The sequence below is a fragment of the Melospiza melodia genome, chromosome 22 (assembly GCF_035770615.1).
Source record: "Melospiza melodia melodia isolate bMelMel2 chromosome 22, bMelMel2.pri, whole genome shotgun sequence".
Taxonomy (NCBI): domain Eukaryota; kingdom Metazoa; phylum Chordata; class Aves; order Passeriformes; family Passerellidae; genus Melospiza; species Melospiza melodia.
The window spans coordinates 11,633,583-11,649,363 of record NC_086215.1 but is presented as its reverse complement, the minus strand read 5'-3'; the positions used below and the strand labels follow the sequence as shown (position 1 = coordinate 11,649,363).

The 15,781-nt window shown below is 45.8% G+C and overlaps 1 protein-coding gene across 2 annotated transcripts; it reads left to right on the top strand.

Annotated features, from left to right (window-relative positions):
• The first annotated feature begins 5,887 nt into the window (after window positions 1-5,887).
• Window positions 5,888-15,778, top strand: STOM (stomatin). Of its 2 annotated transcripts, XM_063174917.1 has the most exons (9): window positions 5,888-6,005; window positions 9,117-9,220; window positions 10,052-10,124; window positions 11,027-11,109; window positions 12,808-13,011; window positions 13,506-13,640; window positions 14,082-14,262; window positions 15,156-15,287; window positions 15,373-15,778. In XM_063174917.1, exons 1-8 carry the CDS (start codon window positions 5,966-5,968, stop codon window positions 15,272-15,274), a joined length of 939 nt encoding a protein of 312 aa, XP_063030987.1. In that variant the 5' UTR covers window positions 5,888-5,965; the 3' UTR covers window positions 15,275-15,287; window positions 15,373-15,778. The 2 variants fall into 2 exon arrangements, with proteins under 2 accessions (XP_063030987.1, XP_063030986.1); XM_063174916.1 differs by having other exon boundaries at window positions 15,156-15,778.
• The last annotated feature ends 3 nt before the right edge of the window (window positions 15,779-15,781 follow it).

Here is a 15,781-nt window from a genome sequence, read left to right as displayed (position 1 = left end):
TCTCTCCAGCAATCCGTCCTAAAAATCTCATCATTAAAGGCAGTGATTAAGACAGAAATGTCACCTTTCATTTATACAGCAGTTTTCATCCTGAAGCACTTCATTAACTATCTTTCCAAAGATCACTTTGCAACACTGATTCTGCTGTATTTCTCCTCTGTCTACCCAATCACAAAAAGAGGCAGATTGTACCCTTTTCAGAATCCATCAGATAAAACCTTAAACTGGAGTTTCCATAGAAACACATCATGGGGCTCTCACTTTCTCTATCAAACCTGTTTTAAACTTTCAGCTTTACTTAATGCTAGATTTTCAAAAACGCCAATTAGCTCTTTCATTTCATGTAACAGTTGGACTCGAGGATCTTGAAAGTCTTTTCCAACCTAAATGATTCTATGATTCTATAAAAAGACAAGGGAAGAACAACAGCTGCCATGGACAGGGGAACAACAGAGAAAATTGTGGGGTTTTGTCTTCCAGTAAAATCTCTGAGTGCCAGTCAACTCCCATTTGCACTTCAAATCTCCTGTCAAAGGTTGTTACAGAAATCTGAGCCCCATAGGAACCCTGACTGTGGAAACAATAATGTCATGCAAATGATGAACACAGGACTGGGTCATTTCAGGAATATTCTAACACAAATATATGACTCACAGAGTCTACTGCCACTGACCCCCAGCTCAGAGCCAATTTTCTTGTCAATAAAAGTGAATACAAATGTTTGTCTTCATTTTCTTAACATTTCCTTTAGTTCTTTTTCTGCATCCAGTAGAGCTTAATCTCTGCTGCCAGAAATGTATTTGCAATAAAATACATTTTTATTACAAAGTCCCCAGAGCTTTGTTACTTTTATCATCAGATTCAGGCTGTATTGTTTGTCCAGAACTGCTTTCAGTGTCTCACACAGTTATTCTGGTTTAAAATACAGAACTGTTAAATACACAGTGAAATGTACAACCCTTCAGTATCTTGTTTTTACAGTAACATCATCTCTTACTCTGCAACTAAATCTTTCAAGCGTGCCAGTGTTCTGGAATGCAGCTCTGCTCCTTATTCCAGGGATGGAGCAGTTACAAGTGCTAACCCCCCCAGGCTATCTAAGTGTGAGACAAACTTGTAATTTCAGTGACATATGCAGGAGGATTCCTTCTGAGCCTGGGTTTCTGGCATAGCAAAGTGACATCCCACTGCTGCTCTGAGGCACCTTGATGACTTTGACTTGTTCTAGCACATGTGCTTGGTTTGTGTGTGTTACCTCAGGCTTCCTCTGTTTTGTCAGACACAAATTTTCTCTTTTGCCAAACCTACAGAAGTAGAGAAATCATTATATTGAAAAATCAAAAAGAGCCCTGGCTGCCCAGATGGATCCTGGGTAAGCCCAGAAATTACAAGTAAAGGCTCTGTGCACACGAGCAGCATAGGAAATAGGAGGAAGGTTTCTCCTTAGAGAAACTGACTGGAGAGCTGTGGGGAATTTGGAAATTTACAACTGCTACATCCCCTTCTGTTCTCTTTCCCTCCCCCAAACTGGCTCCGGGGCTGGAGCAGCTCTTGGACTGCTGGAAGTCTTGAAAGCTCAGTCCTCTGCCTCACTGAAGTGTGAGAAGCACTCAGAAAACAAAAACTATCTCCAAAACATTCTCTGTCAGCAAATACCATCAGCAAGGACAGTTCAGTTTGACTTTGATTTGTATTTGTGAACCTGAATATCCCTTAACACGATATATAGGAGCATTCAAAGGAGTGAGTTGCGTAGAATGTTCTAGATTTCTAAAATACTTGTAATACTCATAGTTTGCAGCAAAACTATCTGCTGAAAATTTGACCAGATTTTCTTGATACTTGTCATAATGAAAGTATCCTAAGTCAGGAAAATAATGCAGATTATTTTGCACAGTGATTTGTTTCAAAGCTCAGATGCCCCCAGCAGCAGCACCCCACAGGGCAGGCAGATTGCTGTGGTCCCTGCTCTCTCCTGTAAATCCAGGTACAGGAGATTGCTGAGATCTGTGCTTTCTCCTATTAAATCCAGGTACAGGCAGATTGCTGTGATCTCTGCTCTCTCCTGTAAATCCAGGTACAGCAGCCCCAAAGCTCAGGAGGAGCTTTGCTCTGAATGATTTTCATTTGTATTCTCCAAGTGTAAACAACATAAAAATAATGAACCTCCCAGACTCAAAACTATTTTAAACTATGAATCTTTTAATGTGGGAGAAATGACTCTGTTTAAAGAAACCTGATTTTAGGACATTCCTATTTTGGGATTATTATCCAACATATATGTACTCTTATTTCCACTGAAAACAAATAGTCCCATGATATAAAAATAGGCAACTAAATGAAATGCAGGCTGCTATAGCGTGGGAAATGTTTGTAGAACTTGCAATCCTGGGTTTGATTACTTCTAGATGTTTTAGGGGAAAATGATTCAAAGCACTGCTTTAAAGATTAAAGCCAAAATATATGGAGCCAGACCTACTGGAAATGCATAAGGGAAGTGAAAAAGCTCTCCAGAGAATTAAAAATTCAACAAAATATTTAAACATATGTAGCAGGAACCCGGTAGATGTCCTGACATACTTAAATGCACCCTTCAAAACTTGGAATGGTAAACAGCACTGGAAACCAATGGTAAGAGTTGCTTAAAATGTACTGTGACCTGAGAAAAGCACACTGTAATAAGGCACACAGCACACCTCACTGCCATGCCATGGCTGAGCCCTTTGGGAAGCTCACAGCACTCCATGTGTTTAGAAGAGCATGAGTAAAATTGAGGTTACACATAAAGTTTAGTGCAATAAGCCAGCTCCATAATTATGAATCGGAATATTCCACATCCAGCTACTTTTTAAAGTAAGAATCAACAACAGTTTCGGGAATAGCCTTTGCTATTATTCCATAATCCTTGGGGACTACAATTTATTTAACTGAGTTTAAAAAAACCACTGGGGCGACAAAAACTCCTGCACTCAAGAGAAGCCTCAAGCAGGGCTGTGAGCAGAGGCTGTGCTCAGTGCCCTGCTGACATCTAACGGCAGCTGGGGACACTGCAGAAGGAGCCCAGCGACAAAGCACAGCTGGGAGTAAATATCCTGCGTGGGGAGGATCGCCTTTGGCACAGCTCAACACTCCCGATCCGTGTTGGTGGTGAGGACTCTAATAACTCCTCACCAGACACACTGGAATTCAAGGAAAGGTTAAATAAACAAGGCTTCGCTACAGGGCAGTACCAAGGAGCTCCTGCTGCCATAACTCTCATCTTTGAAGTGACACTGACTTATGGAAATAATAAAGTCAAGATCCCATGAAATGTTCCTCTTCATAAGGCCTAGAGATTACCAAATCAATTTGCAAGTCCACTGTTTTCTTCTAGGCAGACAGAAATCAGGTTCTTAATCTCCTTTAGTTATTGAACCAAAAATTAGGAGAGAAGATATTCCAATGTTATTATTTAGCAAAGAAGGAGAGGAGAGGGAAAGGGGAAAGGGGAAAGGGGAAAGGGGAAAGGGGAAAGGGGAAAGGGGAAAGGGGAAAGGGGAAAGGGGAAAGGGGAAAGGGGAAGGGAAGGGAAGGGAAAGGGAAAGGAAAGGGAAAGGGAAGGGAAGGGAAGGGAAGGGAAGGGAAGGGAAGGGAAGGGAAGGGAAGGGAAGGGAAGGGAAGGGAAGGGAAGGGAAGGGAAGGGAAGGGAAGGGAAGGGAAGGGAAGGGAAGGGAAGGGAAGGGAAGGGAAGGGAAGCTGTGCCGCTGGTCAGTGCCCGAGGAATGCCCTGTGGAGGGGCAGCCCGATGGCAGCAGATGGCAGCAATGCCCCACAGGACAGCGCCGTCCTTGCCCACCCCACCAGGGGCTTGTCCAACTTCCCTGGCAAACAGCCAAAGAATAAATAATGGAATGCACCCATCTAAAATTAGAGAGAAGCTTCCTCTTTAAGCAAACGCCAACATAAATTTGTACATCACTACACAGCTGAGACACTGCTGAACCAGGGATTCCAGCTCATGGAGGAGAAAGGTTTTAATCGCTTATTTTTTACTTTAGAGAGGGGAAATGAATTGGAGTTTCCTCTTCCTTGCTGAAACAAGGTAAACATCTCTTAGTGAGCACTTTGTATAAATTTTCAAAGCACCTATAGAATCACAGAACCATTATCTCATAGCTCAGATTTTTCTAGTGGCAAATTTGCTGTGGAGGACAGGGGCTCCTCACAGTCCATCTTCTCTTTCCACAGAGCCTTTCCCTCCCATTTCCAGCACACCCTTCCTTCCCTATCAATGCTGATTCACTCTAAACCAGCCTATTTGTCAGGAGATCCTAAGGTCAACCAGCCCATGAAATCTCATGGATTTTCATTCAATTACAGCGTAGTGATATTTACAACCCCTGGTCAAATATCACATTGCATTGAAAGTTTCATCGTGGCATTTACGAGCTGCCTGCAGGTGACAACTTCAGCATAGAATGATTATTTATCAGTTCTCATTTAGGCAACTCACAGCTTCTCCCTTCCTTTCACCCATGTGAAGAATTAGTCCCATGTGTTACACACAGAGCATAGGCAAACTCACAAAGTTGTAGACAGTAGGACAAAAAGGTTGTGGAATTACTAATATGAGAACAGCAGGTGTCAGCACATGTAAATGTATTAATAGCAAAGATATGAGTAAAGATAATGGACAGAAGGACTTTCAAAAGGTCAGAGACAGATTTAGTCTTTGGTTTCACATACTGCTCATCTGGATCAGTCTGAAGTCAACTGGCACCAGTGTGGCAGGAGGAGCTCACAGCAGCAATAGCAAGAGTGTTCAAGAGGGATCTTATCCTCACTAGAGAAACTGGTGGTCGTTCTCCAGTGCTGTTCTTGTCACTTGGAGACATCAAGAACCACAAGTACATTTAGCATTCAGCTCCACTCCTACCTCTGCCTCAACCAATTGTGCTACCAAACCAAAATCTTCACACCTCCGGAACGTAATGGACAGCAAGATTCAGGCTATCCATTTAGGCTCTTCCAAGGAAGAGTTTAACACAGAATAACATCAACACTGAAAATAAAAGTATTTCAGTTGTCTAATACCACTTTGTTCATAGGCTGCAATGTGTTTTATGAAGAAGAAGCAATTGCCCTTTCTCAGTACACAGTGTAACGTGATAGATGCACGTTTGCACGTTCCCACTAATTACCAATATCCCATAGAGAAATAAAGGTTAAAGAATAGCCAGTAATTATTTATGGACTTCATAACTCACACTAATATTGAATTGGACTTTGGAACTCTTGTCAGATTTAACAATCTGGTATGCAATGCCTGTGTGTGTGATGTACTTTTGCACAGACTTTGTCTCTTTCCAAGGATGGACCTTGGAAAGCAGCAGAAATTGTTACTCTGGCCTCTTCCAAAAGGGATGAAAGATCCCAACTCTCCACGTGAGATTAGGAGAACGTGGGGAAGAAAAGCAATAAAACCTCACAGAACATTAAACGACGCACGAGGCCGGGGCAGCTGGAACTTTCCTCGCCGCTCCCCTCACGAGGGGATGCCCGGGGCTCACTCACCTCAGGCGGTGGCTGCCCGAAGGGCCGGCCGCTCATTCCGTGCCTTCTCCTTCGGTCCTCCGTGCCTTTTCCTTCGGTCCTCTGTCCCTTCCCTGCCCTGGGCCGCTTCCCCTCCGCTGTCCCGGGCCGGGCGCGGCGGCGGGCGGGGGTCGCTCCATGGCCGCTCCCTCACGCCCTCAGCGGCGGTGGCGCCCCCTGGCGGCGGGGGCGGGCGGCCCCACGCGGAGCGCGCGGGCGGGGCGGGGCGGGCGCGCGGCGGCTGCGCTGAGGCGGCGCCGAGGGAGCCGCGACGGGACCGCCGTGCTGAGGCGGCGGGAGCGGCGGCGGCGGCGGCGACAGCGGGGCAGCGCACGGGCGGCTCGGAGGGGACGCGGGACTGACGCCGAGGCGGCTCTGAGGGGACACGGGGACCATGTCAGACGAGGAAGCTGGCAAGCCCCGGCGGGCTGCAGGTAACGGCCGCAGGGGGAGCGGGCAGGGGCTGTCACCAAACGGCCCCGCAGCGGCCGCTCCTCGCGGGGCGCCTTCGTGTCTCTCTCCGCTTTTTTGTTCCGGTTTTAATTCTTGCTTCATTTAGTCGAGGAGGAAAGTTTGAAGATGCTTCACCGAAGTTAAGCCCGCGGGAGGAGCGAGGAGCGGTTGTGCTTCGCTTCCCGGGCAGCCTCCGCTTCCCGGAGCCCCGGCTGCCGAGGGGTCACCGGCGGCCCCGGAGCGACCCCAGCCCCGGCTATCGGTGAATGCTGAGCCCCCAGCCCTGGCTAACGGGGGATGCTGAGCCCCCAGCCCTGGCTAACGGGGGATGCTGAGCCCCCAGCCCCGGCTAACGGGGGATGCTGAGCCCCCAGCCCCGGCTAACGGGGGATGCTGAGCCCCAGCCCCGGTTAATGAGGGATGCTGAGCCCCCAGCCCCGATTAACGGGGAATGCTGAGCCCCAGCCCCGGTTAATGAGGGATGCTGAGCCCCCAGCCCTGGTTAACGGGGGATGCTGAGCCCCCAGCCCCGATTAACGGGGGATGCTGAGCCTCCAGCCCCGGCTAACGGGGCACTGACCCCGCTGCCCCCTCGGGTACCGCGGCCGCCGGTGGTGATTCCCGGCAGGTCCTCACACCGCTCCGTGCCGGAGCATCACCGGGAGCTGAGCTGCCCCGGTGGCGTAACTCGGGTGGGTTTCTGTGGTGTGTGATTTCCTTTCCTGTGCAGTAACTCGGGTCACTGAGGGGGAAACTACGGAAATTATGACAGAGTCAACAGAAGTAATCTCTGGGACGCTGCACCAGTAAACAAGAACAAGGAGAACTTAAAGATTGTTTTTTGACACTACTGTGGCTTTTCACCAAAGCCAAATGCTGTCTAGGTGTGACTGGAGGAAGTGGTAGAAGTCCTCAGGTGGGGCAATGAGTTGTACTGAATTTTTACTTCTTGGTATCATTATTGATGTGGGTTTTGTCCTTCCAGTTAGGAGGCATAAGTGTATGAGGTGGATCAGGACATTTTGGAGATGATGCACTGAGCACTACTGGCAGTTTCACTCACTGGAAGCTGGAATGTTTTCCTGTTACTTCCATTGTTCAGAAACAGGCAACGGAAAAGTCCTGATTTATTCTACGCTTTTCTCGTTTGCAGCCAGAGAAGGAAATGTGTTTATAAGAAAGCTTTGTGTATGAAGCCTTTGGCTGGGTAATTTGAGTTGTTGTATAAATAACTGTGGATCTCTTTGGCCCTGGTGCCCAGTGGCACATCCTGGCTCTGATATCTTTGGAGAGGATCTGCATTTCATGCGTAACTAGGCTAGTTATTAATACCTCACCATGGTCACATTGGTGTCAATGCAAGCCTTTCCTGAACACGCTGCTGAGGTGGTTTCTCCTGCAGCTCTCATGTGATCACAATAAAATATGGAGTAAGTGGCATTAGATGTAGTTTTGGTTATTGGATGTCGAAATTTTGGGTTTTTCCCATCTGAAATGCTCTGTGAAGCATCTGTGAAGACAAGTAATTCACTTTGAAATTGACGTTTTGTTTTCATCAGGGCACATTTTCTGTGTTTGACTGTGGTGTGCTTATTTGAATTGTGGAGTCTTTGCAGAAGGAAATAAATCACAAATGAACCATGTGCCACACTCAAGCTGTAACGAGAACTTTCCCCTTCCATCTTAGCCTCCAGCACTAAGTGTGTATTATAAATTCTTAATACAGTTTGATTGTCCAAGTGATAATTTCTTGCTAAAGTAATGGTAACTGTTCCAGTCAGCCTTAAAGGCATTGAAGGCTGATTCAATTAAGTTTTTGTTTTTATTTTTTTAATAACCCTTCTCTTTGTGGTTTATTTCTCAAAAAGGTTGCTCAAGAATATTTGCATTTTTTTTTTATTGCCTGCTTAGACTTGCCCACCACAGCAGGCCATAAATCCGAGGTGGGGGCTTGCCTGCCTTTTAGCTCAGAGAAAATTCCAGTGGCAGTTTAGGGATACTGTCAGCCAGCACTTGGTGTGGGTCAAGCCCTTGTTTTCAGCCTGTGGGATGGGCAGGGGTGGAGATCACCTCCAGGAGCTGCAGAACTAGCTCATCCCACCAATGCCAGGCATGTCACTTGTATCTCATAGAGTTTTCCACAAGACAGCATCTCTCTCCCTTCTTGTATTGTGAAAAACAACACATTGGTGCTAAATAAAGCATCCTCTTTGCTCAGTCTTGAAATCTGACGTCATTTGAGGTGTGACTTCTGCATGAAATTCCGAATCTCCAGAGTAGGAGGGTGATGTTTGTGAGTGCTGGGACACCCAGGGGCATCCCTGCTTGGCAGCAGGCTCCTGGCAGCCCGTTAGGAGTCTCAGCTGGCAGGAAAAGAAACTTCCTGTAGCTCTGTGGATGCCTCCCAGGCCACATTTTGGCATGGCTTTAGCTGGGGAGCTTTTGAAAACACCAGCTCATTATTTGATCCCAGAGTTACCTTCAGGTGTCTTCCATTGATAGAGGAATAAGGCATGAGGAGCTTCTGGCCAAGAAATTCTTTATGGAGGTTTTATTTCATGTTCAGCTAATCTTATACCTCATCTTATCCAACCTCCCAGATCCAACGGGTGTGAGAATTGTGGTTTGCTTAGATGTGCACCCCTTACAGCTGGAACAGAACCCAGTCCCAGCAATGCTGTCCCAGAGCTGGCAGCTGGGGGCATTTGTGCTCTACCCCTTCCATGAGGTTCCTCTGACTTGTCAGAAAACAAAGGAACACGATTTCCACTGCTGCCTGTGAGTCACTCTGCTAGAAGAACTTGGGGAGAGAAACGCCTTTGGGAATTGAAACTTCAGTGTTGGTACACTTGTGCATAAATGCTGCTTGGACAGCATTCTGTCCTCAGCTGTCTTGAACAACTTAGAGACCGATGAAAATCAGAGCAGAATTTGGCTTTTAATTTGATTTCGGATCTAAACCTAATGCATTTGGCCAGAGGAGTAGTGCTAACAGTGACTTATTTCTAGGAACATTTAACATAAATATCCAATTTAGGCACTTTAATAGGCACTCTTGGTTTTAAAAAGTGACAATTTCTGCTCTTTTGTAGATGATGACAACTCTGGCCTCGGTTTCTGTGGATCGATCCTGGTGCTGATCTCGATTGTTTTCACTGTTATTACATTTCCTATAACAATATGGATGTGCATAAAGGTAAAATTGTTCACTGCTAAAGTGGATTAAAACTTTCAGCAATGCAGAGTGGCTATTATTGTTCTCAATTTGATTTATTGAGAAAATAAACACAAATTAATCTAGCTCTGTTCTTTCTTGAGCTATAGTAGACCTCAACACTGCAGTGCATTCAAACAAAAAATAAAAGTGGTGTTATAATATTTGGTCAAAATAATTCCTGCATTGATGTCTTCACTACATCTGCCCAGCTGTCATTAGTAAATAAGCTCATTTGAAGGATCAAAATAATTGCAAGAACCCATAACTACTCTTACAGAACTTATTTTTTTAAAAGATATCTCCCTGTACATCACTCTTCTAAATATGAAGTGTGTAAATAGAAATCTGTAATTATGTACATGGATGTGGCTGCACGTGACACATTTGAAGACGCAGTGCTGCCTGTGATCCCTCTGAGGTTGATGTTTGCAGTTTCCAGACAGGAGGAGTTATTTCCTCCTGGCTTGGCTGATGTGGCATCAGAATTGGAGCTGGAAAAATCCCTGCTGGGTCACAAATGCTGTACTTTGTTGTGTTGTTGCCAGGATATTCCTGATGGCTCTGCTGGTGCCTGAACCTGCCCAGGTGCCATCCTGTTGAGAGTCTGAGGAATATTTCTTGTGGACTATTGTAATGATATTTTCCTTTTGCTCTTTGGTTTTTGACAATAAAGTTTTAGCTAAAATTCTCAAAAGCAGCCAGTAGAGAAGTGTGTATTAAATTTGAGACTCAAGACTGTCCTAGCCTGGTGTGTACATAATTTGGAATCCATCATGTACAACAATCCATACATCCAACAATCTGTTCCAGGTTATCAAGGAATACGAGCGAGTCATCATCTTCCGCCTCGGACGCATCCTGAAAGGGGGAGCAAAGGGACCAGGTATGTCCTGGACAGCAATTTCCTCCAATTAGTCACCAGCAAAACAATCATAGTGTAGAGACATTGCAGTAAAGTGGCAAATGGATTTCTCAAGAATTCTGTAACTTCCAGTAAGAGGATGTGTTACAGCAGGAATTTAAGAGCCTCGTGGGTCTCTTCCAGCTCATAAAGTTCTGATTTGTACTCTGGATTGAGAAGGCAGCAAACTTAATTCTACCCAGCTCTCCTTTGTTAATGTATGATCTGCAGGCAGAATCCAAAGCACTAAATGTAAAGGGAGGATTAATGGCATCAAATGGGTTATTTGAAAAAAGATGTTTAATGTATCAGTGAAACCCAATGAGTCTGAAAGCCTCAATGTCCTTCAAAAGTAACAGAAGCCAGTAGAGTATTTGATGGTTTTGACAAGTTGTTAGAAACTCTGAGACCTGGAAGAATGTTACTTTCAGCTGTTGCTCCTGCTGCTCAAAGTGACAAAGGGGCAATGGCTTCTTCCTTCATTTTCACCCAGGCTTTGCAATGTTTCACATTGCTGGAAAGCTGAAGAATCTCAGTGAGCCACCAGAACAAAAGGGAGGAGATTGGTGCTTGCCAGAATTAGGCCCCACAAGTAACTGTGTGGGGAACATTTTTAAAAGTAGTTGTTAATAGTTTTGGGGCTGTTTTATTTCCAAATGTGAAAAATCTCTAAGTAAATGATACCCAGATAAATTGAAGTTTCTCAGCATGCATTTTTGAAAATCTTACCTTGGTTTGGAAGCCACTAACAAGTGTTGTGCTGCTGAGTTCCTCACAAAGAGCTGTACAGCCACAACAGTTGGATTTCACCTTATTGCATTAACAAGCTTTGTCTGCTCTAATGACTCATTTTCACATCTTCTTGAATGGATTTTTTGGCACAGGTTTGTTTTTTATCCTGCCTTGCACAGACAGCTTCATCAAAGTTGATATGAGAACCATCACTTTTGATATCCCTCCTCAGGAGGTGAGTTTGCATTTGCCTTTGCATCTACTAAAGTCCTTGCACTTTGTATTTTGTGCACTTTGCTTTTCTTTCTCCCCTCTCAGTATTGGGTAACGTGCAGTTTGAGCACAGATTCCCTGTGCAGGTGCAGTGTATTGTGAAGAATACATATATCCCTTAGAAATGTCATCCAGTAAGGGAAGAGCACTGAAAGAAGACAGATGATGCTCTGAGGACCAAATGAGATAATTGGATACTGCCTGAGAGCTGGAATGGGAGGGGTTTGAAACGAAGGCTGCTGGGCTTCATACTACATTCTCTAATTGCCTCTGTGAAATCTGGAAGATTTCCAGGCACAGCAGGGATCTGTCCTGTGCCAATTTATCTACATGTATAAACTGGCTCAAGTAATGGGATGAAATTGGAATATACATCAAATGCTATTTATAGCAACTGGTGGAATGAGTGGTCAGCTCCCTTTGTTGGGTTGGTGTGCACGTGGCTCCCGTGCCCTGCCCTGCACAGGAACACTCATGGCAGGTCATAAAGAACAAAAAAATTACTTTGATTTCTAGTCTGATTTTCCTTGGACATCCTAACTTTGTAGCAGAATGTCTCCAGAGCATTAAGCCAGCTGAACTCAGTGCTGCCAACTCTATGGATAGCAAAAGAATAAAACCCAAGTGTCCCTCTAAAAATAGGTTGTATCCTGATGGTTATAACTGTATCACTCATGTATCAGGTGCATTTTGAGGCACAGAGATGCTCCCTTCAACCTGTGTGCTGCATCCGTTTCCTGTCAGATCTGCTGTGGGCTTGTTGCTCATGGTTAGTTGTAGATTGAGACAAATGGCAGCTGTCCTGGTACACTCTAAAGGGTAATTGGGAAAAACCTAATCACTGGCAGGCAGAATGTGCTTGCAGCTGCTGATGTACCATTAGTGAGGCCATCAGTAATCCAGTTTTTCTTTTGACTTGATTAAATTACGCTTATGGATTTAGGTTTGTTTGTGTTCCTTACATAGGGGCAGAAATCAATTTTTATTTGTTCAACATGATTTCTGTGCATGCTACTCATTCTTTAGCTTTGTGTTATGAAAAGCCTGCTAAAAGAGGTCGTTTGGGAAGGGACAGGGCAGGTGAATCTTGAAGGGAATTGTGTACCATGGAACGAGGTTCTCTGAGCTCCCCTGAGCAGTGGCACCCTCCTGTCCCAGGAGGTGCAGCTGTGCAGCACAGTCCCACAGCCCTGCTGTCAGGCTGCCTCACACAGCCCTGGGGAGACCTCCCTGAAAGGCAGCACTGGGACCTGCCTGGGTGTGATTCCTTGCCAGAATCACTGGTTAAACCTTCTCAGGTGAAGATGAATTCCAGAGTAAATAATTTCTGCCTTTTCTCTTTTTCCTGTCAGTGATATGACTTGCAGATTCCTCTGTGTTTTCAAGGAAGTGGGTTAAAAATAACATTAGGGCAAAGTGAATGGAATGTGCTTTTCACTGACAAGTTTCTAATCCCATAATTAGTCTCAGCTTTTCAGAGCTGTACTGGGAAGTTTGTGAAAACACTGGGGCACGTTCACATGCAGCATATATGTATAAGGACTTTGGTTTTCAAGACAGTGGGAAACCAGGGCTTGGTGTAGTAAAACAAATACGTGATTGTCTTAATAATTAACCTTGTATTTATGGAATATTCTGCACTTTCCCCACTGCTTTTCAGATCCTGACCAAGGACTCGGTGACAGTCAACGTGGATGGAGTGGTTTATTACAGGGTGCACAACGCCACCCTGGCCGTGGCAAACGTCACCAACGCTGACTCAGCCACCCAGCTCCTGGCACAGACCACCCTGAGGAACGTCCTGGGCACCAAAAACCTCTCTGAGATCCTCTCTGACCGTGAGGAAATTGCCCGCAGCATGCAGGTAGGAGCATCTTGGAGCAATCCATCACACAGCAGGTAAAGCAGCAATCCCATGGATCACTTAAAGGTGGGGATTTACTTTATCTCTGAGTGATCAGTTGTGATTTGGAGCTGTGGGCAAAGCCCTGACAAGATCTCTTGGGAGGGCACTGTGTAAAATAAGAATGAGGGACTAAAGCACCAAGGGCCAGTGGGGCTAGCATGTGGGAATGAGGGATACAGGAGAGGATGGCTTCCCTGGATCCTTGTGTCAGTCCTTCACTGTGGAAGGAAACTGTGCCACAGAACTCTTTCAATTCATTAATCAAGCTCTGGGAGTTTTTGTTACTTGAAAACAGTTGTGCTGTTTTAGCTGTCACATCATACTACAAATACTAAAGCCCTGAAGGTCTGAGAATTTGAAGAGAATTCATTTGGTTTATTGGTCATTTTTCATATTTGGGCATTAATTTGAGGCAGGTGTGTGGCTTCACTTACCTGTCCTGCCTTCTGTAGGCCACACTTGATGATGCAACAGATAATTGGGGCATTAAGGTGGAACGTGTGGAGATCAAGGATGTGAAGTTACCTGTCCAGCTGCAGAGAGCCATGGCTGCAGAAGCAGAGGCTGCCCGGGAGGCAAGAGCCAAGGTAATGACATCAGCCTGGGGGCTGGATTTGGTTTTTCCCAAGTAAGAAATACACCATTCCCTCTCAAGCCCTTGTAGATACAAAAAAGTACAGCTTGAGGGAGAAAGTAATTTCAGCTATCTGTGGGGAGTGCCTCTGGTTTTGAGAGGCAGTGCTGGAAGAAGCACAAAAGCTTTTGAAGATAGAATAAATACTTGCATTGCATTCTCAAGACCTGATGGCAGCTTTTGTGATCCTTCATTCTGGATGGGAGGATAGCAGGCACTGGGGCCTGGAGAGCAAACAGGAGCAGCTTGTGACTGGTGGAAGCACGTGCCCAGGGCAGGTCACTGAGCAGGGTGGTACCTGCCTAGGGCTGAGATCAGCCTGTGCATTCCCTGCTCCTCCTGTTTGGGGTTCAGTTTGAGGACCGAGCTCAGCGTGACTCGTTTGCGTCCGCAGGTGATCGCGGCCGAGGGGGAGATGAACGCGTCCAAGGCGCTGAAGGAGGCGTCCATGGTGATCACGGAGTCTCCTGCTGCTCTCCAGCTGCGCTACCTGCAGACCCTGACCACCATCGCTGCCGAGAAGAATTCCACCATCGTCTTCCCCCTGCCCATAAACCTCCTGCAGGGCCTCCTAGGTGGGACAGAGTAGGAGACTGGGAGGGGCGAGCTCGGGGTCAGCCCATGTTTGCAGCACTGAGTTCACTGTGTATTGTAGCTGGTGGCAGTGTTAGCAAAGTGGGTTTGCTGAGGAACCTTTTTGTTTTATTGAGTGTGTTATAGAACTTGTATGTAATGTTTGTGAATGTGGACATGCAATATCTGAAGTTGAAAGCCTCTCAGAAGGAGTACAAGCAGGTTGTACTCCTTCTGAGATAACTAAGCTTTATCCATATTGTCCTGGGTGGAACACCTCTAATCCAAAACTTCCTTTTCAAAAGAAGAGAAAACCAGTTGTGGTAGAGGTGATCCAACATTTGGGATTATTCCTTCTACAAAGTGGGTCTGTAGCCCTGCAAGGGAAGTGAAATAGTGTCCTGGGGGCTCCTGAAAATCAGGCTCGTTTTCTCTAAACCAGTCCCCATCGATGAGAAACAGTTGTTAGTGAAACTTTCTGACTTTCTGCCACCCATGAATGGCACAAACATGCCGTAGTTATGGATACAACGTGCTTGTGGTCACCGATGGGCTGCCGTTGTTATGAGGCTGTGTCTGCATAGAGTTGCACTGCTTTAAAGCACTGAAAAGGCTCTACATCTGTTTCTCCTAAAAATGTTTTAAAAACCAAAGTGCTGCATTTTATCCAGATCTACAACCATATTTCTGTAGGAAATGACATGTCTGTAACTAGCAGCAGGGACAAGTGGTGTTTAACAGAAGGCACTGCACTGGTGCTTTACCTGTTGGTGCTGCTCTCTGCAGACCTGGAGTGGTTGTTGTGTCAATAAGGGCTTACATTTCAACCTCAAAGCAGCTGGGCCTCAGGTCACATAACCCAAGCTGTTAAACTTCCTGTTTTGTACCCCTGTAGAACGGATTAATAACAGAAGAGGTGGAGCCAACGTAGGGAAGACTAAGACTCGTCAGGCTGCCACCAGCATTGAGTCTGACATCCATAGAATCTGGGACGAGGCAGTGGAACTGAAATGACAAGACCACTGATGTAAGTGCCCTTCTCCCACTGGCCAGCATAACTCCTTAAGTAGTTTCTTATGCCCTTTCTGCTCCAATCAGCTCTGTATTTACAGGTGATTTAGGCCTGGGTACCTGTGCCTCGACACGCTGTGCCTTTGTCACTGGCAGGAGATGCCCAAGTGCTGTTGTTTTTCTGCCTGTCTGCTGGGCAGGTTTTCCTCTGCAACACCAAAGCAATATACTCTGTGTTTGTCAAGGTGGCAGCTGATGTAAGCTGAGCTTAACTTCTGGCTGGGAGCGGGAGAAACAGTTAACAAAGCTGGAATAATTAGCATTGCTGTGCTCAGGTACTTGGAGTGGGAAGCAGAGGCACAGCACAGCTCCAGGTTAATCCTTGGGGAAGATGAGTCACCCTGTAACTCCCGCTGCTGCTGCAGGTGCCACCCCTGTGAATTCTTGTTGATAGCACAAGATGCTTTTTTGCTCTCATCCTGAATAAAAAAACATGCTGTTTATGTATGA